The sequence below is a fragment of the Apis cerana genome, linkage group LG4, assembly GCF_029169275.1.
Source record: "Apis cerana isolate GH-2021 linkage group LG4, AcerK_1.0, whole genome shotgun sequence".
Taxonomy (NCBI): domain Eukaryota; kingdom Metazoa; phylum Arthropoda; class Insecta; order Hymenoptera; family Apidae; genus Apis; species Apis cerana.
In genome coordinates this window covers 10,752,680-10,773,271 of record NC_083855.1, presented here as the reverse complement: position 1 = coordinate 10,773,271, position 20,592 = coordinate 10,752,680, and the positions used below count along the sequence as shown (strand labels likewise).

The 20,592-nt window shown below is 50.0% G+C and overlaps 2 protein-coding genes across 6 annotated transcripts in view; one reads left to right on the top strand and one right to left on the bottom strand.

Moving 5' to 3' along the window:
- Positions 1–20,592, top strand: part of LOC107996057 (uncharacterized) — a 245,573-nt gene that overhangs the window by 103,521 nt on the left and 121,460 nt on the right. The gene's annotated exons all lie outside the window — the stretch shown is intronic.
- Positions 11,225–12,441, bottom strand: LOC114577297 (uncharacterized). The gene is made up of 4 exons (XM_028665826.2): positions 12,077–12,441; positions 11,926–11,976; positions 11,512–11,635; positions 11,225–11,424 (listed from the first exon to the last, which is right to left on the bottom strand). Exons 1-4 carry the CDS (start codon positions 12,149–12,151, stop codon positions 11,375–11,377), a joined length of 300 nt encoding a protein of 99 aa, XP_028521627.1. The 5' UTR covers positions 12,152–12,441; the 3' UTR covers positions 11,225–11,374.

Below are 20,592 nucleotides of genomic sequence, written 5' to 3'. Positions count from 1 at the left end.
ATGGGTTCTCGAGTGATCCGAGTCGATCATCTCGCGGCGAACCGAGGAGAGAAGAAAAAGAAACGCGGAGGCGAAATTAACGAAGAACGATTAAGAGCCACATCCTGCCAAATATTATCGCTGAACCCATCGGATGGATCCTCGAATTCCCCTCCCTCTATTCCTCCTAGTAATCGACTCGCGATAGTCTTCGTCCCTTCTCGAGTTTACGCGGCTCGAAGAGAATCGGTGGTGGCGGATCGGTATTATCGTCGATAATGTATGCGAAACACGGGTTGAGCTCGGGTTATTCGCAGAAGGAGAAGAGGTAAGGCAGGACGAGGGATGGTAAACGTAAAGGGGTGAGTTTATTTCGATTCTTCGGGGGTCTCTCGCGCAAGATGGAGCATTCTCGAGGGGTGCGTGGAGAATGTGGGTTGTGAGAGCCAAGATTCCCTCCGTGGTCTAGCACCTTCATTCAGACACCTATTCAAGGAAGGAGAGAGGGGAATAGTCGCCAAAAATATCCCAACTATTCGAGACCATTAGCGGGCAAGGGCACGAATACCGGATACGTCCTTTGCCGTGGAGGTTCGCCAGGACAATCACTGCCTCTCGCTCGCGGAAATTTCTGCCTCGAGATAGGATCGTTGCGAGACCAGTGGAGAAGACGTTCGTCATCGTCCTTTCGAATATATATATATACATACAATCTTGATCGCTTCTTGATCGAATCAACATTTTTTCCGATCTTTCCTCCTTCGAATTTTTCCCTCCCCGATCCACGCGCTCATTTGAAATAGAATAGAGCGAGGGTCACGTAGAAATTACTTGGTTACATCGCGCGGACCACGGTTTCGGTCGGTTAACGAGCAAAAATCCGAATGTAACAATGCAAGCGGACAATAGTCGCGTTTCCATTCTTGAGAGAGGAGCCGCGTTACACCGCGCGTCGAATAATTAACGATCAATGGCCACAGACGAACGACAACATTTTCCGCAATTAAGGCGAGAAAATACCGCGCGCCGTCCAACGGGACAATAAAGTGCAGTGAGAGGGACCTGTGGGGGGAGAGGGGTGGCTGGTTGGCAGAGAGAGCGAAATTCCGGTCGGACGCATTGACGTGTCGACGCGTGACGCGTTAAAATGATCCCCCGAAGCGGGATGGCTTGCTCGTCCAAGCGTCGCGCTCGCAAAAATATTTTACTCGTTCGCGTCCGGAGGTGTCCGTCGGTTTCAAGATGTACGAGTGTTATGGAGAGAGACAGAGGGAGAGAGAGGAAGAGAAAGCGAGGCACGAGGAGGAGGTAAAAAAAAAGAAAGAAGGGAGGAGGGTTGAATCGGGGTACACCGTTTTGATATTCATTATCGGTGGCAGGTTGTCAGTGAACGAAACATAATTACGACGCGGGTTGAGTCTGGATTTCGGTCCGACGGATTTCCTCTCCTCGCGACCAAATTATATTCATATTTGGGATTACGTCGGCGATCCCTTTCGATCGGGAGGGACCTTAAAGGGCCGCGCTAATTATTTCCCGCCACCAGTCCTCCGCCCGGATTGAATTTCACCGCGGTGGACACCGCCGGAATCGTGGAGATTATCTCGAAACGGTGTACGTCGTTAATTAGGCCAGTAAACACGGATCTTGGTTCGATCGGAGGATATTCTGCACCGATTTGTATCTCGTGTTTTGTGTCCAACGTAAAAGTTAAAACTTTTGTAAGATGGGATAGGAAAATAGATTTCCATCGACAATCCACCGCGTGGAATGCTTCTGATATCCTTCTTCGGAGGAGAGACGCGGTTCAAGTTAGAAAATTGCCTCTCCTCTAATGCCGAAAGTAGGCTAAAGTAGGCTAAGCCCGGCGACCCTCCAAGCTCGAGAACTTTGAAAACGACGTGGCGGGGGGAGGGAAGCGATTTAGCGCGATGAACGCGAAGAATGGTCCCGGTTGACGGTGAACTTTCCACGGTATTTCGCGATCAGTTTCCACCGTGGAACGGGTAGTCGATGAAAGTACGAGAGTCGATTCCCTATTCCCTACCCTCCTCGCTCCCCACTTTCTCGGGAACATTGTTTTCGAGATTGGACCACGGTTGATGTTATATACGATTTCTTGTGGGAAAGATGCGGAACGATTATTGCGAGGAGGGAGATATATCGGGAGATTTAAACGAGAGGCCTGTTTCCTTTTTTCTTTTCAAATGGAAACATATGTCTCCCCTTTACGATATCATCGTATAATGTAATTGTTACGGTCTTACGTGAACGGATTGCGAAATTCACGGTCCTCGATAGATGGAACGCTGCCTGGAGTCCGTTTCTTAACCTCGAAATCATCGTCGTATTTCGTGTCGCCGAGTCTTCTAAGATAGATTGGAAGAATATATCTTAATTGCACGTTCGATTTATTAAAAAAAGTAATTTTATCTCGTTCGCGATCGAATTACGAGAAACTCCTGCGGTTTTAGAAAATTAGATACTCGCTACGCCGATTAAAATATATTAGGACGTGAACACGTGTCATCGATACGAATTTCGAACAACGAGGCGAGATCCAGGCGCAGGTGTTTCCTCCCGAAATTTCTGCGGATAAGAAGAAATCAGTGGCGAATCGCCTCGAGAAGATGTCGTGGCGAAGATTCTCCCCGTTGCCACGGATCATTTGCCATCCGCGTATCGCGGCACGCATCGACAAACGCGTCTAATAACAGCATTTGTATTCGTGCCGCGTCTAGCCGCACGATCCCTCGAGGAAGTTTCGTTTCGATTCGTCGAGGATTACCTCGTCGCGTGGCCCTCCACCGTGTATCGAAACAATATGTAAAACGAGCGCGAGTATACGCGAGGAGAACAAAGCCGTGGATGGAATGGCTGTGGAGGAGGTGAATTTATCGACGGGGAGGGTGGGTTTTCGCCAGATTTCGTGAGACGTGGAGGGCTCTCTGGCTTTTTGGAAGTATTTCCGGGTTATACGCTCGTGGACACGCGATCGTTCGTTTTTTTTCTTTTTTGTAGAGCAACGGCGACCCCGTACGACGAGTGTAGAAATGCGGGAGCGAAATCGACGAGATTTGGGATAATTCTTTCGGTCAACGTAGAACGTTGGAACGCCTCGTTTCTTTGGAACGCCGCATTTTAGAATTTTAAAACAGGTTGCAAAACAGGGAAGGGCGCTGTCGTCGCACCGGCGCGGAAAATTAATAGGGAAATTTTCTTGCATCGAGGAGGATAAAACCTAGGATTCTGTCGTTCCAAGGGATATTTATGGCTTCTATATTCTGGGCTGCTTTTTATGCCGTCTGTTTCCGTCGTTTCGTTCACGAAAGAAGAAGTACTTTCCCCGCGGCTTTTTCACCTTGACCCCTCAAACGTCGTTTCGTTCACGAGGACGTCAACGTTTACGAGGATGGGACTCCGGTAGAGAAGAGTGGAATTTTACGGTTTCCAAAGAAACGACGAGCCTTATTCTCGACGAGAATAAAGAAAATTTCGCTATTCGCATTACGGTTATGGAGTTGACAGAGCATATCAATTAATCAATCGTACATTTACGAGAACGTTTAACGTTTATCCCGACTCGATATTTCTCTCCCTCTCGAATTCTCAACCCGCAATTCCATCGAATTACAAAATAGAGAGACGGATATATTTCTCGTGCAAAAAGATGGGAAATACTAGGGGAGCGTGGAAAATATGGGGTTACGCTCGACTCGTTATCCGAATCCCGAAGAAACTCTGTTGCTTGCGGTCTCGAGTGATCGTTTGACAGGCAGGCAAGCAGGCAAGCAGGGATGTCTTTAAATTACGCGGACCGGAGATAGGAGGAGAGGCACGCGTCCTGATAGAGCGGTTAGAGGCTGAACGAGAGGGAGAGAGAGAGGAAGGAAAAGGGATCGACAACGGGCTCGTTTGAGCGTGCTAAACCGCCGAGGTTAAACCGCAGTCAGTCGTCACGACGACGACGACGACGACGACGAGGCTCGTACGATCGAGACAGGGGTGGATTCCGATAGACAATGGGGGTGGTATCGTGGAATCGCGTCCTGGCACGCATTGTGCGGAACCCCTCCCCCCCTTAACGACGCCCGATTACTATCATCCCTCTTTTGCTTCGTTTCGTCGTGGGGTCGTCCTCTTGCGATTCTCTCCCGAGTTAATCGGCCATCCTTGTTCCATCCTCCGCAGGATGGGACCAGATATGCCCCCTCCCTTCCGATCGTTTGGAAATCGTTTCGAAAACGAGCACGTCTCCTCGTTTATTACGCGAAACCGTGGAATTTATTCGTTATCCCACCGGTGCATCGGTGGAAACGGTTTATTTTATATCGGGAACGGTGAGAGGCGATGGAGTTTTAAGGGGCGCCGATGGTCGGACGCGTGAAGAAACGGAGAATGGATATGGCGGACGGTCAAAAATCTTGATTCATAACCCCTTCCTCCCCACGGCCGATGTCGCGCGATTTACGATTCCCTTTCGGATCTAAATTATGCCCTCGTTTCTTCCGATCCCCGTTGAAATCCAACGCAGGCACGGAGGGGAATGCGAATCGACACGAGCCATGAATCTCGCGAATCGACCTCGCGAGATTGTGGATCGAGGAGGCGGATCGTCCATGATCGCGGCGACCATCGTCCATAATTTTCATGGCGAAAGTGAGGGGGGGTCGGTCGACCGCGATCTCATTTTTCCGCTCACGAATCGGATACTCGAACGGGAACGATTCGAGGGTCTCGAGAATTCTCGAGGAATTTCTCTTCTCCCCTCCTCCCTCCCCGGCTACGTTTCGTACGTGCTCGATTCCGTTGGAACGAGGGAGGAGGCGAGGAAAGGGAGGGAGGAGTGGTTGTATCGATCCAGATGCGGAAATTCCGGATTTACACCGCGCGTCAGGCGATAATTAGCGGCGGGCGTGGGAGGTGCGGTTTTTTTGCGCGGACCTTTTATCGCGATCGAACGGATCGTCGAGCGTGTGAAACGATCGTTGCTATCTCGGCCGTGGGTTTAATACGGAGAGCAGCGGAGGCCGAGGTGACGGAGAGAGCCGCTCGGGATAAGCCAATATACGAGCAGGCTTACCGTTAATCCGGCAGATTTTTAAATTATCCTCGCGAAATTGCGTCCCGCCGTAGGATAGGAGGACGACTTCTGAAACTGGCAGATAGCACCGTCCACCGACTACGGTACGCTTACCGTTGCCAACCCTTGCCCACGTTTCAGGATCACGTTTCATCCTGTCGGCTATACTCCCAAACCGCGTTGCCTCGCCAAACAACATAGACGACCGATCCTCTTCCTTTTATCTTATTTGAGAACCGCACTTTTTCAACCCTCTTCCACTCTTTCTCTCTCTCTCCCTCTCCCTCTCTTTCGTCCAATCGTTTTCGAGCCACGATCAACAAAATCTCGAACCGCCTCGGGCTCTCCAGCTTTTTATCTTTTTCCACCTTGCGGCAAATATTAAAATCCCTTCCTCGCTAATTATCCAACCACCAGCGGCGGAATCCGCGCCACGATCGCGCCGAGCCTCCCTCGATTTTACACACGGAAAAATAATTCGAGGGTTACTCGACGTCGAGTTCAAGGTCGAGGGAGAGAAGGATTTTTTCAAGGAGGAAACAAAAAGGAAACGGGATCTTTGCTGGGTCTCCTACGAGTGGAGCAACTTCGAGATGCCTGGTTTGCAGGAAGAATGGAAAGGCGGAGCGGAGAGGAAGATCCTCGAGGAAGATAGATTCGGATACGGAATGATAGGCCGGCTCGAGCGCAAACAGCTCACGTAGCATCGCGTAGATTAAAGCTTGTCCCGACACCGATGTAAGGCTGATGTAAGGGGAACGTGGGCGCGAAAACACACGGGAAATCTAGCGAGTTCGCGGCTAGGGCCGAGCGGAGGAAACGTACGGAAAACCGGGGGCCAGGAAGAAGGAAAGAGGGGAAAGGGGGCGGAGTTGGGAGAAAAAGATGGAGGAGGCGGAGAAAATCAAGCGCGAAACACCACTCGTCGGGATCAGACACGCGTTTCTCACACCGTGAGCAAGCTGTGCCTTTTTTTTTTTGGGGAGAGAAGAGAATCAACGCCCACGCTCTTTCGAGATTGGGGAAACTTTTCCAATTATCCGGTATTAAAATGGCGCGCGATCGGCTCGATTTTTTTCCCTTTCTTTTCAACCTACGGATGTTCCTCGACGCGCGAATTCGAGGGTGTTGATCGTGGGGTCGAGGGGTGAGATTCGCGCGAGCCTCGAAGATATTACGCGTTCGACCGTCTACATCTGCCTTTCCATATCCCGCAAAGGGGATGGATGGATGGAACTTCAATTTTGCGGAAGGCGACAACGCGCAGGGCGAACACAACCGCTTTAATCGGACGAATTCCCTCACTTTTACGATCGTGATTCATCCGAGGCGCCAGCCGCCATCCTCCCTCTTTCTCAAATTCGACGCGTTAAATCGAGATCGGCAGCCGAGTGAGTTTACTTCATTTGCTCGTTCCTCTTATCATCCGTAGGAGAAATTCACGGTTCTCCACGCGAGATCGACACGTGGAAGCGTTGGATTGGGGCGATGGGACGGCGCCTTGTCGAGGATCGTAAACGGTCGACAGTAATTTTGAATCGTAAAACAGAGGCCGATGCGTGACTCGGCCCTAACGTTGGCCCGAGTCGTTATTGTTTTACTGGGTCTAAACAGCCGCCAGCCAGGGAATCGTAGCGTCGAGGAGGGAGGATCGCGACTAGTTTCGATTCCGCTTCGGAGGAAACGAAGGGGAGTTTAGAATTTAACGGGGATGGTAATAAGGCGTTCCCGTTCGGGTAATTCGAAGGTGTATTCGACGAAAATTTTACGTTCGATCGAGGAGAATGGTTACTTACTTACTTCCCTCGATGATCTTCTGGAGGGAGGGAGCGGGGCAAAGAAAAGGCGAGGAAAGATGATCGGGTGCGGGTTACGGTCACGGAGTTGAAAAGCGCATGCACGGGCACGAGAGAGAATGTAATACGTTTAATTGAACAAGAGGCACGAGCGAGGAGGCCCGATGTTATCCGGACACGAAAGGTCGATGCACGAAAGAAGAATTAATCCCCGGCCGTAAAGTTTCCCATTACTTTACACAGGCCCCCGTGGACGATAAACTTCCCGTGAATCGCAATTATATGGCGCCTACGTGCTCCCACCCATAATATATGTATTTTTCTCCTCCAACGTCAAATTCGTCGCTCGTAAACGGAATTACCTTCGCGATAGAAAAACTCCTCGTACGGTATTGAGCGAGGGAGAGAGAGAGAAAGAGAGGAAAAAAGAAACGGTCGAGGTCGGTTCCGAAGAAAAATTACCCGAGTTGTGGGCGAAAGAGGAGAAGAGAGAGAGAGAGAGAGAGAGAAACGATTCGACTTAATCCTCGTACGCACTTACGCGGAAACGTGGCGTGAAAAGCATCGTGGCTGGATCAGCTTCCTCTGGATATAATGCCGGTGAAATGGTCGCTTTAGTATGATATACGTATCACTTACGCGGGGCGATAATGAAAAGATTTGCTGGCTCTTTATGACTTCCGTGGCAGCTTCTCTCTCCCCAATCTCTCTTTCTCTCTCTCTCGTTTTCCTCCGATTCTTTCTCCGCCGGGCACTCGTCCCGCGTTGCTATCGCTTTCGTTGCACTCGCACGACTTCCCGGCTTCCTATTAATTTTTCATTAGCCACTCATCCGACGAAATTAACCGTCTCCGTTCCCTTTGACCGTGACAGGGGTCCGAGTCTGAGCTACAATTTTTTACTCGCCTCAAAAGGAATCGATATCAAGTTTCGTCGGTTCTTTCTTTTCCGAGATATTCGAGGAAAGAAAATTTGTGGACGGAGAAGATGTTCCCCTCCACCCTGAAGTGCGATTTCTCGAGAGATTTCTCGATCGGAAATCGATCGGAAAGTGATCGATCGGTCGATCGACGGAAGCGAAAAAGACGGTTTCGAAGCAAAGGAGAGGGCGGACGGGGGAAAACTGTTTTCACGGGGCGCCATTATTTCCCAGCGCACGTTTAAATCATACTTAGACCTTGTTGCCCTCCTCGAACGGTGTTCTCCGCGCCTTTATCTTCCACTCTATTTTCCACAGACGGCTTTTACTCCCGAGGCAGCGGTAACGAGCCGACGGGCAGGGCATCGAGTCGACGAAAAATTGGATTCCTGAAATTTCGAGGCTGGAATTTTTTAATACGCGCCTCTCGCAAATGTTACGTCTCTCCCCCTCCCGTTCCTCTCCTTCGAGAGACTTCAAAGAGGTCGCTTTTTCGAGCCGGGAATTTTCGTTCGGCGTAGAGGCTCAAAGAGAAAGTGGGGCTTGGCTGATATTTCCACACGTGTACGTGCAGTTTTCGCGCAGTTTAATCGAACCCGGCTTTCCCATCCATGCCCATCGTTTCGGAAGGAAACGAGCGTGTCGACGATGATAGTGAAAATAATAATAATAATAATAATAACACCAACAACCGTAATATTCCTATTCGAGTCGATCGTCCCAGTTTATAAGCTCGTCAACTATTTGCCGTTGAGAAAGCTGCGCGTCGCGCGGTGAATTTATCAGGCGAGAGAGGCCTCCCCTGACAGCGGCCGACATCGGCAAACATCATTTGCAAGCACTCTCGCCCACGCGAATTCCCCGAGTTGAATCCAGCGAGTATCGTTGCCTAAAATCGCGTCGCACGGGTAAGGAGGCCTGAATAAACAAGGATGGAAAGGAGGATGGAAATCATTTATTAATTCGTGGCGAGGCGTCGTCGCGTGGAATCGAGGAAAAGTCGTGGCCGGATCGTGGAAAAAATTCCGATGTTAAAAGCTCGAACGAGACATTTTTCCTCCATCAATTTAAACGGCATCCTCGTGATACCAGGTTCACGCGCGACCAGACGCCTCCGTCATCACCCCCTCCCCTCTCTTTTCCTCGCCGCGAGATTTTATTTATCGCCCGCGATACCCGTCGACGACGACGACGGCGACGACGGCGACGTCGTCGAGGTAAATTCGCCGCCGCGCGCTCCTCCGAGCGGATCGCGGCGACGAAAATAAAGCGAGCGCGGCGTGCCGCTCCAACGACACTTTCGTTTTGTTCCCGACACGGATTCTCCGGAGGCCGAGTGGTGCGACGGGGGTCAAAGGTCCGGACACGGTTGAACGACTCGATTCCCCGCTACGACGGGGCTGTTTGTCGCGCGCCAACCGAGCCGAGCCTCCACAACCTTCAATCACAACCCTGTCCTCTCCCTCCGATCCCCTCTCGTCGCCCCACCCCTCGCTCTCGCGTCCATACGCCATCTTTTTCAAATTGTCCTCCGTGTCTTTCTCCCGATCCTAGTGCGCCAGAACGTAACGAAAATTCGGAAAATTCCAAGTGTAACGGACGTGGCCCCCGATAAATTGGCCGGTCCCAACACGGAAACTACGAACCAGTTTCGAGTTGGACGGAATCGCATTGGCGCGTCTCCAAAACTGCGTAACCCCGCACCAACTACTTCCACCTCTACTCATAACGCGGCCGGTTAAATATCGTGGGAAAGGAGCAGCGAGAATAAGCGGAAGATTTAATTCTCGTTCGTCTCTCCACTCGACGATATCGGCGCGTCACCTGCACGCGCGGTCACACACACACATACGTGCGCACGGGAGACGGGGGGGATGGGGGACGCGGGTTACGGCGGATGGAACCCTCGAAACGATCGATCGGGTTCTCCTGAATCATGCGGGTGTCTGGCGCGAGCCACGCGGAATATTTCACCGCGGTCGTTCGCCAGGACGAAGAGCGAAAGAGCGCCACTTAGGTGGGGGGTAATATACGTCGCCGAGGGCGGTAACTGTCCCCGTATATTATGTCCCGCGTGTCCACGGGGACATACATTCCACCCGGCTGTATCCATGGTAAACAATGTTCCGAGAGTCGTACACCTAAACGATTCCTCGTGTCTGCAGTTATTTTGGCAATTAATCGCTCGACCCCCCTTCCCCCCTTGTTGAAATATATCGCGTTTCTTCCCTCTCTTTCCAGCTCTTCATCGCTCTCTCCTCTTCTTGCTCTTACCATTTTGCCCCGCCAAATGATCGAAAGGAGACTTTGCACGAGTCAAGAGTTTTCCACCTCTTTTAACTATTATTAATTCTGTCGTTTCGCGTCGTCGATATTCACCGGCGAGAGATCTCACGAATTCGCGCACATTTGCCAGAATGATCGATCTCCGAAGACGACGACAGGGGAGAGCGTATTTTTGTTACGCTCGTTACTCGACGTCGCTTCGTTTTCTCCCGTATTAAAGGAGAATTAAACAGGAGCCGGGACGGGAATGATGGAGAGGGGACGCGTATGAAAAATCACCGTCTGACTGTACGCGGGAAAAGGATATTACTATTGTTTCGTTTCTTCTGCCCGAATCGTAAATCTTCCTCGTCTCCCTCGCCAATCTTGCCCCGAGTTTACGCAGTTTACTTTCGTCACTCGTTTACAGGGGAAATTTTCTGTACCTACGAACGTCCCGCACTCCTCTCCTCATCTTTCATCGCGAAAGTTCCGCGAATGAAAAATCCATCCAGATTTATATCGATACGCGATCTCTGCGCCCAGCAGAGGCCAAGTTGCAAATTTCACTGCTCGTTTTCACGCCCCGTTTTCCATAATCCGTTATTAAATCCCCTCCCCCGTCGAAACTTCCTTCGAATCAGTTTCTCGGCGTTACGAAATTAGGCTCGCCCCGATTAATATTTAAAATTTCAAACGATTCATTCCCTCACCCGATCAATCTTGCTCGAGAGCCGTCGCCACCCTGGCTGTTCGTCGTCTCCGATAAAACGATACCCGCGATAAACCTTTCGAAGCCAATTAGGGGCTAATTGATTTTAAGTGTAAATCTATGAGCTCTTTCCTCGGCCGCGGGATTGCGGTTAAGACGGGGGAACCTCGAGGATCTCTGCCAACCAGCCAGTTGTTCCCGATAAATTTACGATGACTGAACCCCCCTCTCTCTTTTACGCTCTCCGTTTTCTTCTCCGTTTTCAAGCGTTAATGAGACCCGATCGCGTCGCGCCATCCGTCTCTCCGCGATTCCTTTTGTCTCGTGGACACCTTTCTCTCTCTCTCTCTCTCTCTCTCTGTATTCTCTGTTTCCGCATCCGTTACGCGTTATTATTAAACATTTCTCAATCTTGAGGATCATTCGAGCGAAACGAAGTTTGGGAAGGGAAAAGGGAAAAATTGTTCGGATTTTTTTCAATGCCAGTCGCTTTATTATTTCGATATATTGAGGTGCGTACAAGTGTTGTAAGGTGCGTATATAAGTACGTTGTTAGTATATATTAGTATGTATGTCGAGGAGATAGTGCTTCATCGTTGGATCAAATTCAAGGGGGGCGATTACATCTGAGTGAAATTATCCGATGCGCGATCTTTTCGATGTCCCTTTACTACGGAGAAAAAAGAATAAGTAAACAGATGAATAAATAACAGTTGGAAGGAAACAGTAACGGAACGATAACGATTTGATCACTTACTGCATCCTAAATAAGGGACGCAGACCTCTCCTTTCGTACAATCGGTGTCCTTCTTGCAAATTTCATGGGTTTCCCGTTTGCGCCTGGTGTCCGGGATCTGCAGCGTGACTACGTCCGATTCGTCCTGTCAAGAGCAAGAATCTCAAGAAATTCGTCAGACTATCCTAATCTTTTTTCTCGTTGTTGGACAAACATTCTCATCGTAGAGATTCGTCTCGTTTAATTTCGACTCGACTATCTCGACTACTTTTGGAAACAAGGGTTGACAAAGTATATAACCTCGTATACTCTTTTCCACTCTCTGCTCTTCTTTTCTCTTCTGTTCAGAGGAGAAGGGGAGAGGGAAATTTCTTAATACCCACGGAGTGATTTACTACGAAAAGGATCGAATCGAAAAGCTTCTTTCTTACTCACTGACTCTCCACTGCGATCTCCTAAGCGGATCACGTGAACCTCCGGCACGTCCTGCGGGCGAAGGACCAAGGACGATTAGAACATGATCGCGATTTACCAGAAACGATTGGACTACTCGCTTGTTGGGTAGGGCAAGCTCGTATCTTCGTACCTTGTCGTCCTTCACGATGCATCGAGTCGCCGAAACAACGTACACGAGCAGTAGGATCAGAAACAGTCCCCTCATCCTTCGATCGTTCTCGCTCTCGCTCTCGTTCTCGTCCACGTCCACGCGCTCTCGAACACTGTTTCCTCGCCTCTTCCGGTATTCTCTCTTATATACGCGATCGATGCGTCACCCTCGTAAACCTAGTTCCATATTCTTACCGATACACCGAATTATTAGTAAGAAACAAATTGAATTTATCCGTGTCTCATATCCGAAGAATCGTTAAAAATGGGATTTTCGTCGGAGAGAAGATAGCAACGGCAGATAAGGCATTTTTCGCAATGTTTATCTAAATTGGAAACACGGAATGGCCGGTGAGAAACGGGCCGTTTACGATCGATGCTCGACGAGTTTGAAGAAACGAGTTTGTGGGGAGGACAGATTCGTGTCATCACGCTCATCGGTTGAAATGAATTTCAACGTGATACTCGTACGCGGAGGGGGAGAAGGCTTGCGTTCCGCCCTTGGAGGAGCGTGTAATTTCCGTTATCGTTTCGACGATGTGGTTACTTGGAGTCCATTAGCAATAGTCGTAGATTACGTGACGCTAATGACGCGATGGAGTTAATTAAAAACTCGTCCAACCGCCGCCGTTAAACATTTATCACGCGGTTCTCGAGTTCCGTTTATGACCCTCGACGCCGACGTAACGTAGCGTATTCGATCGTTCTCGTTTATTTTCCAATCACGATCATTCCTTTTTCAAACGCTCTTCCCTTCGCTCGCCTTCGATCATCGACGCTTCTTCTTCTTCTTCTTCTCATCGAGACGATTCCAGTTTCCAGTTCGTCTCTTCACGAGTTATCCACAAGATGATAACCCGGCCTCCACTCCGGTCGCGTCTCCGAGAGATGAAAGACGGCCGCGTTTGCATAGAGCGGTCCAAAGTTGCCCTCCGTCCGGAAGTCCTTTGTCCACGCTTTGATTACCAAACACCCTGGTCATTAGCTCGGCAAATAGAGAAGTTCACGAATATATACGTCGCGTTAACGAACGATGTGCATGGAAGCAACGGACTTCGTCCGTTTGGAATTTGCATTCGGAGGGGGGGAAATCCACTCGGATTCTCCGCGCTGTTAAAAACCACAGCCAGCGAGGACGCAGCTAAGGGTGGAACGCGCGATTTGTCAAATCTGAGAAACGGCGTTTCCTCGCCAAGAAAAGAGAGAGAGAGAGAGAGAAAGAGAAAGTATTTAAAGTAAGTAAGGAGGTGGGACGCGATTAGACGCGATTTCAACGGCATGCTTGGTAACTAAAAGCGTCGTAAGGTCGACGAAAGGGTTGGCGGAACGCGAGCGGGCCTCGACGGTAAACTTGCGTGGAATAAAAGGAGGAAAAAAGGGAAAGGGGTGGAGGGAAGGGAGGATCGTTGGATGGAAACGACGCAAGGAACGGGTGAAACGACGCTTAGCGATACAACTGGTTAAACGGTTGGCTCGGTGTCGGACACGGTTCAAAATAAGATGGAAAGGAAAAGGCGTCGAATTCACCGAGAGATCGTTCGTCAGTCCCCCGTATATTTAGATCCCGACTGTACGCCCTCTCTCTCACTTTCTTCCTCCTCTAACTATCCCTTTCCACCGTGATGTTCGCGCATTTAACGTAATGTACCTTCTCTCTCTCTCTCTCTCTCTCTCTCGACAAAAGTTCTCTTCTCCTAAATCTACGTACGTAAAATAAAATTGGACGCGGTCGATCGGGATTAACGTTTCGACGCGGGTTCGCCGGAGAACTTTATTCGAATTGTGATCGGAGTGGCTTGGAACAACCCGTGGTTGAGAATTTCGGTTGTTGGCGGTAATCCGTTTCGGGGGGGAGGGGGGGATTATAAGTTAAAATTTTACAGACTGATTACCAGTGGCGGAAGGTAGGAAATTATTTAATATCGATACGGTCCCGGTGTGTACCCTGTTCGGAGGGGCGGTCATGGGAGAGGGGGTCTATTATTTGATATTGATTTCGTTGGGTAGCGCGGGTTGTGCACACAGGTCTGTGTTGTACGCGATTCGAATCGTGGGAAAGCGGCTTAATTGGAACGATTATCCTCCCCAGTCAAAGAGATAGCGACCAGCATTTCACGATGCACTTACGTAACGATTAAACCGCGTGCATAGGATACGTTCGGGGCACATCGTTAACGACGAAACTAATGCGGGACGGAGATTGGCCGGAATAGAGGAGGATTCCCCACATCACGGCCGGGGATCCAACTCCTCCGCCCGGTTCCTTCCCACTTACGCGCGATATCTCGAACGGGCCCGGTCGCCTTCCTCCTTTATCGATACACTCGTATCGAAACAATCGCCGTAATCGTTCTTAATCTGTATCACGTGTTGTTAAAAAGCCGCTGTAATCGACCCGGCGGTAATCGACCCTTTTTTGTAGAAGAAACTGCGCGATAAATTATCAACGGTGATAAGAGCTGCGCGTCTTCACATAAATATATATATATATATATATCCATTTTTTTAAATACCGGTTTCTCGAGCGAACGGTAAGCAAACTTGTTGCGCGGACAGCTCTGATCCCTATTAAAAAAAATGTTGCATCGTAGAACGTCGAAGGGGCGATACGTCTTCCTCCATCGGCGACGCGTCGTTTTCGTCGAAAACAAACTGGCTCCGTTCATGGAGCACACCCTCTTCCTTCCTCCAGATATAGACTAATTTGGACAAGCGTCCCTCGTCTCCAGGGAGCAATGAGGGGAAGGGGGACCTTGGAAAGGAAGCGTTTCTCGTCTGGCCCCGGTGTAACCATCATTGAATTCTATTCCATTTCGTTCGACCAGCCCGCAGAGACGAGTCGCGAAACTTTTAATTTCGAAATGATCCCCTTCGTTAATTGTCGGAGAGAGTGGTTTCGAGTAATAAATAACGATGGGAAGGAAGATAAGCATCGAAAGATGGGATCCAGCGCCGTTTCTCAAACGTGGAAAGCTTTCGACGGTGAGCCATCATCGAGGATCGAGCGTGCACTATCGGCGTGGACTGTTGCGGAACCACCAGTTGTCGGAAGCCACCATAAATACACGCGTGTACGGGGCGAACGCGTGGCGGGGAGTTCGTGACTTAATCTGCGAGGGTATCTAGGCCGTATATACGGCCTCTGCGTATATACGCCGTTGTATATCGTAGATTTACGAGTCGATTCGTGCTTTCGTGCTTTTGGATCCTTTACCCTCTTTCCTTCGTCCACTTTCGATATATCCGGATCGTTGTTTAATATCCCCGATGCAACCGATACCCGCGATGCATTTGCGTAATTGAGCGCGCGCGTTTGCATTTTACCCGTCGATTTTTCGCCAACCGCTCGCTCAGACGTCCGACACCGCCGTTTCCGACCTCGCTATTCCAGATAAATAAGCAATAGGCCGACCCCTGCCGAGTAATCGCGGAAATGGTAGTCGAAATTTGATAGTCGATTCAATTGTGGAGAGAGAGAGAGGATATTCCAACTTTCGAAGTCGAGATAAAAGATCGGTTTTAACGCGATGCTCGAGCAATAAGCAGGCCGAAAGTTTCTCGATAAGCTCGGAAAAACGCGGAAAGAGAATAGAAGAGGTCGAGGTCGATCCAAGAGCCGCGTGCACACAGAGCCGCCCTATTCTCGCGGTTACTTTACTGGGAAAGTTTGGCGGCGAGGATAACGCGTGGAATACTCCCCGAGAACACGATACTCCACTCGAAGGATCGAAGAACCGATGCATTGCCTCTCTGGATTGCCGACAGTTATGGTATACGGATGAATGGGAGGGGATGCTGGGCGCCAAGCGACGATATATGCGTATATCCACGAGCTCTCCTCGGCGTCGAGCCGCGAAAATCCGCGCAAGGATCCCGAAAAGGCTCGACGGCCGAGCAATTCTCTCCTTTTCCTTTTTTTCCACGAATACGATTAAACGAACGATCCGCGATCCCTTCGACAAATCTCGTGCAACCGATCTCTCAAAGCGAAATTCCGTTCAACGCAATAGATACTTCTCGATTTATCTGTACGAAGCAGAGAACTTTTCCTCGCCCGTGGGGCGAGGATCCTCGTTGATCCCCGTCATTTTTCCTCTCGCCCCCTCACGGGAGGCGGTTTTCGAGTTGCGTCGTTGATGGCCCTTTCTTTCTTAATTGGACCACGTATTAATCCCCTTCAAGTATCCCATCCTCCCCTCCCTGGCCAGGACGATTTATTCGAGAAACGGTGGTTGGCCCCCCACGGTAAAAGAGGGAGATAAGCAAGACGGAGGAAAAGTAACGCGGAAGGGCCGCGGAGGATTACGCGGACTTAACTAGACGGACAGTGTCGGCCGAGAGGGAAACGTCTCTTGACGTTTTATCGCGACACGCGTTGCCTGCTCTTGCTCTCGTCCACAGGATCGGATTAAACGACGTCACGTGGGAATTATTCGCGACGCGCGTTAAATACGATAGGGCCGACGAAGGGGGAAAGGAAGGGAAATAACGCGCCGGTTTTGCGGCGGAGCAATGTCTGGAAATTCGACGATCGACTGGCAATATATATCACACATATACGATATATATGTGTGTGCAATAATTGGTAATTATTTGATACAAAGGGCGAAGAGGCGCGACCGTCGAGAGATTGGCGCGCTACGTATCGACGGAAAATATTCGAAATATAATTAACGCCCGCGACACCTTGACGTTTTATCCGTTTCCGGCCTGTTCTCGTCACGGTTAATTAATAATAAGCGTTTAATTAAGCGAAATGGATGAGCGCTTTCGCTGATTGCGTTCGCATTATCAACGGTTGTGTGCACGCGGCCATTTAATATCCCGTATACTGGGTGTGCCAGTGTGAACAAATCTCGAAATTTCATCGAGGAAAAATTTCGAGAATTCGACATCCCGTCTTCTCTGGAAAGGAAGAAATCTCAAACCTTTGATCGAAATTTCAAGAAAACTTGAAAACTTCGCGTTCTTTCAATCGCCTCCCCCGTCGGACGATGAGATTCCTCGAGTCGCGCGCTGATCAAACGCCATCCCCTTGCGAGTAAAATCGAAAAATCGGACGACGAGAGGCGCGAACGAAAGATGATTTCCCCTCGATTCACCGAGTATATATATTTCGGTCGGCGTGCGTCCATTTGCGGCGCGTTTCCACGGAGCGGCGCGCACACGTCCTCCGTCCTCCGGCCGACAATTCGGCCGGCGCGGTCCGTGTCACTGTCACAATGCAATCCACCGTTGAAACATATCGTTCAATTATTCCTAAACTAATATTTATCACCCGGGTGCCGGGCCGGTGGCGCATGGCCGCGCATTTATCGCGACCTCGCTCCGTATCGCGCACCATCCCCCGCTCCCCCGCGCCCTCTGAAATATGAACGAGAAACGTTACGACTTTGCCAGATTTTACGAGCCTGCCTCCCGTAATTCCACCCTACGTTCTACGTATATATATATATATATACGGCATATATATATGTATATACGTTACAGGAATCGTAAGGGAATTATAGAACGTTTCTCGGGTAGAAAGGAAGAAAAGAAGAATGGCGCGGAGGGGTCGAGTGGATCGTTTCTCGGGGCGTTGAGCGACGATACCCGAGGGCAAATGTCTACGAGCCACGGCGAGCCCGGTATCCGTCTTAATTTTCGAACGTGGTTCGTAAATAAGTTTGCGCACAAGTGGATCGCCGCCCCTCTAGGATGAGGGGGAGGGAAGGGGGCGGGGAGTGGCGCGTCTAACTGAATTATGGGAATTAGCGAGACGGTGATTTGGCAGGGGCGTCGAAGATTAATGGAAGGAAGAAGCCAGGACAAGGATCGAGATCGTTGGTCCCTCGTCAACAAGTTGCTCCTCCGAGTTTTTCCTCCATTGCCCTCCTTCGATTCGTAATTGTCTTCGTTATTGTCCATCGCGGAGGATCGCGGTGTCGTGCTTGTCGAGTTATCGGCCAGGTTCATCGGTCGGCGGAGATAAGACGATAATGAGATCGACGATTTTTCTTCGCTTCCCCGTTCCGTTTCCCCGTCGCGATAAAGAAAACTGATCGGAGTGGGTTGGGGGGGTTTTAATAAACGACGCGTGTCGTGCGTGCTCGTGCGTTCGTGCGCCGTGATTTCGATCGCGCGATTACCATCGAATTTCGCTCTTCCTCTTCCCCGACCACGCGCCGGCTAGAGCACGATAATTAATAAACAAACTCATAGATATGCGATAGAGAGGGGAGAGCAGGTCGCGTGAGACGTTACGATGCGGCGAAGGGGTTGCTTATCGACGATTAGAAATGGCCGCGAATGGCCGCCTGTCGGGATGCCTTCCCCTATCTCCTATCGGCGGCTTTTTTCGAGCCTTCTCACTTCCCTCCCCACTCCATCCCCCTTCCTAGCCTCGACTTTATTCTCTCCGTTCGATGGACCGTCCTTTTTTTATTTCCGCTTCGAATCGAAAAAGCGACACCACTTAAGGGATGAAAAAGGTTTTAACGGGAAAAGTAAGGAGAGACGAGGGAAAAAGTGGTAGGCTTTGGGTGGGATGGGATGGGATGGGATGGGATGGAATTCGCGGTAAAAGTCTAGTTGTATCGGATAAAAACAAGGGTGAGTTACGAGCGAGGGGTGCGTCGACCGGTTCGATCTCTGTGCCCTCCTCGTCGAGTGGATAATTCGAGCGATACATTTGAATTTCCCGCCATTACCCCATCCTATCGCGCCCTCTCTTATTTTTCCCTCCCTCCCTCCCTCCACATCCCTTCCCGGCGTCATTAGAAATTTCCATTAGCTAATTACCGTGTCGACGGTTAGCCGCCTCCGCGTTTCTTGCGTTTTTCAACCCCCTCCCCCATTCGAAATGCTTGCCGAAATTAGATTTCCTCGCGTGGCCCTTCCTCTTGCAAGAAACATTTCGACAAGGTCAGGCCAATTAAAACTCAATTAACGAAAGGAGGGAGGTATTTACCGCGGAAAATTTGAACTCGAACCGAAAGATCTTATCCGTTCGCGATGTGTACGTGTATACGCGTCGTTCGTGGCAATCGTGGAATAAACTTGGAAATTAACTTACGCGAACTTACGTGAGAATTCTCGCGGCCATATATACGAATCCCAGTCGGCCGAAAGGCGGAGGCCAGGCCAGGTTTTATCATTTACACCGTAATTAACGCATGGCCGACAATTAGCCGCGATTAGAGCGAAATCGCGTGGAATAAATTACAGCCGGAGGAATCGAGAGACGGAAGTTCGTGCCACGAGTTACTCGTCTCCCCCTCCCTCTCCCGATATAATTCATCGCCTCCTGCTCTTCCCCCTCCTCTCGCCCAGCGATACCCTCGATTATTATTATTATTATTTCTCTAATTGTTCCCCCTCGTTCTCTGTTCCAGGTAAGTGGGACAATTGGCACTCCATTCGACTCGACTCGTCGTCGTCTTCCTTTTTCGCGCCACGATCCATTGGCAAAAACGACCTCCACGCTGTGCAACGTGATTCCAGATCGAGCGCTCGAGACCAATTGGCGACCGGTCCTAATTGATTCTCGACAGTCTCGAAAATCCTTAGAATTCCGCCCGTTTCGAGGCGTTTAGAAACGAGGTTTTGGCGCGACGCGTATTTCGAGGTATTTCGGTACGAGCGGTCAGCCTCCCGTTCGAGGGGAGAAGAGGAGAGAAATAAAAGGGGGAGAAGAGGATCGGTAACAGCGAGGGGCTAAGTGGGTAATGTAATGGGTCTCGGTTAACGCGAAAGCCTGCGAAAAACTGTCGGAGGGCGACAACGACGGAATTGTAGCTATTTCCTACGGATTGTCTTGGGGAGCGTATTTTTCGAGGGAGGGTGAGGGAGCCCGATCTGCCGATTTCCAGTAATCTTATTTACAGTGTATCTCGTCGACGAGAGAGGAACGCTTCCTTAACGCGCGTTAAAATTGGAACAAAAAAAGAGAAAGAAAAAGAGAAAGTTAAATTCGTGCGAATCCCGTTGAAAAATTGACGACCCCTTTTTTTCGTTTCGATACGAAGCTCGCTCGCACGGTATAAAAGTTTCACGGGTCAAGTTCAATTTCTGGCTAGGTATCCCGAAGGGCTGTGGCGCGACGTTTCGTGCTCGTTGCACGTATACACCGTGCACTATAGTTTCGGCGTAAACGAAATCGCCACGAGGGTTGTAAATGACCGTATCTCGTTCGCGTACGCTCGATAAATTATTTTTCTTTCTTTCTTTTCCTCCTTTTTTTTCTCCCCCCTCCGTTTTACGACTCTCCTCCACTTTTTTTGTATCGAATCCTCAAACTCGCGTATTTCAATCGTATCGGCGCACAATGCCGCGCGAGGAGCCGCGTTAGGCCCGAGTCCAGGCTGAGTTATAGGGCAAAGTTTTCGGCCGTGGCGCAATTGGAGGCGGCGCGGAAAACAAAGTTTTTGGGGAGGCGCCGCTGTTGGATCGTTTATACCTCCTCGCCCCAGTTTACGGTGGTTTAATTATCGGGTGTAAATCAAGTCTGGAGAG

Bases quoted from the DNA above. Each gene is read 5' to 3' on its own strand.
- LOC114577297 (XM_028665826.2), bottom strand. From the start codon at position 12,151: ATGAGGGGACTGTTTCTGATCCTACTGCTCGTGTACGTTGTTTCGGCG. The intron at 11,977-12,076 runs GTACGAAGATAC...CTTCGCCCGCAG, and splicing joins GCATCGTGAAGGACGACAAG to GACGTGCCGGAGGTTCACGT. The intron at 11,425-11,511 runs GTAAGTGATCAA...TTTTCTCCGTAG, and splicing joins CGTCCCTTATTTAGGATGCA to TAAAGGGACATCGAAAAGAT.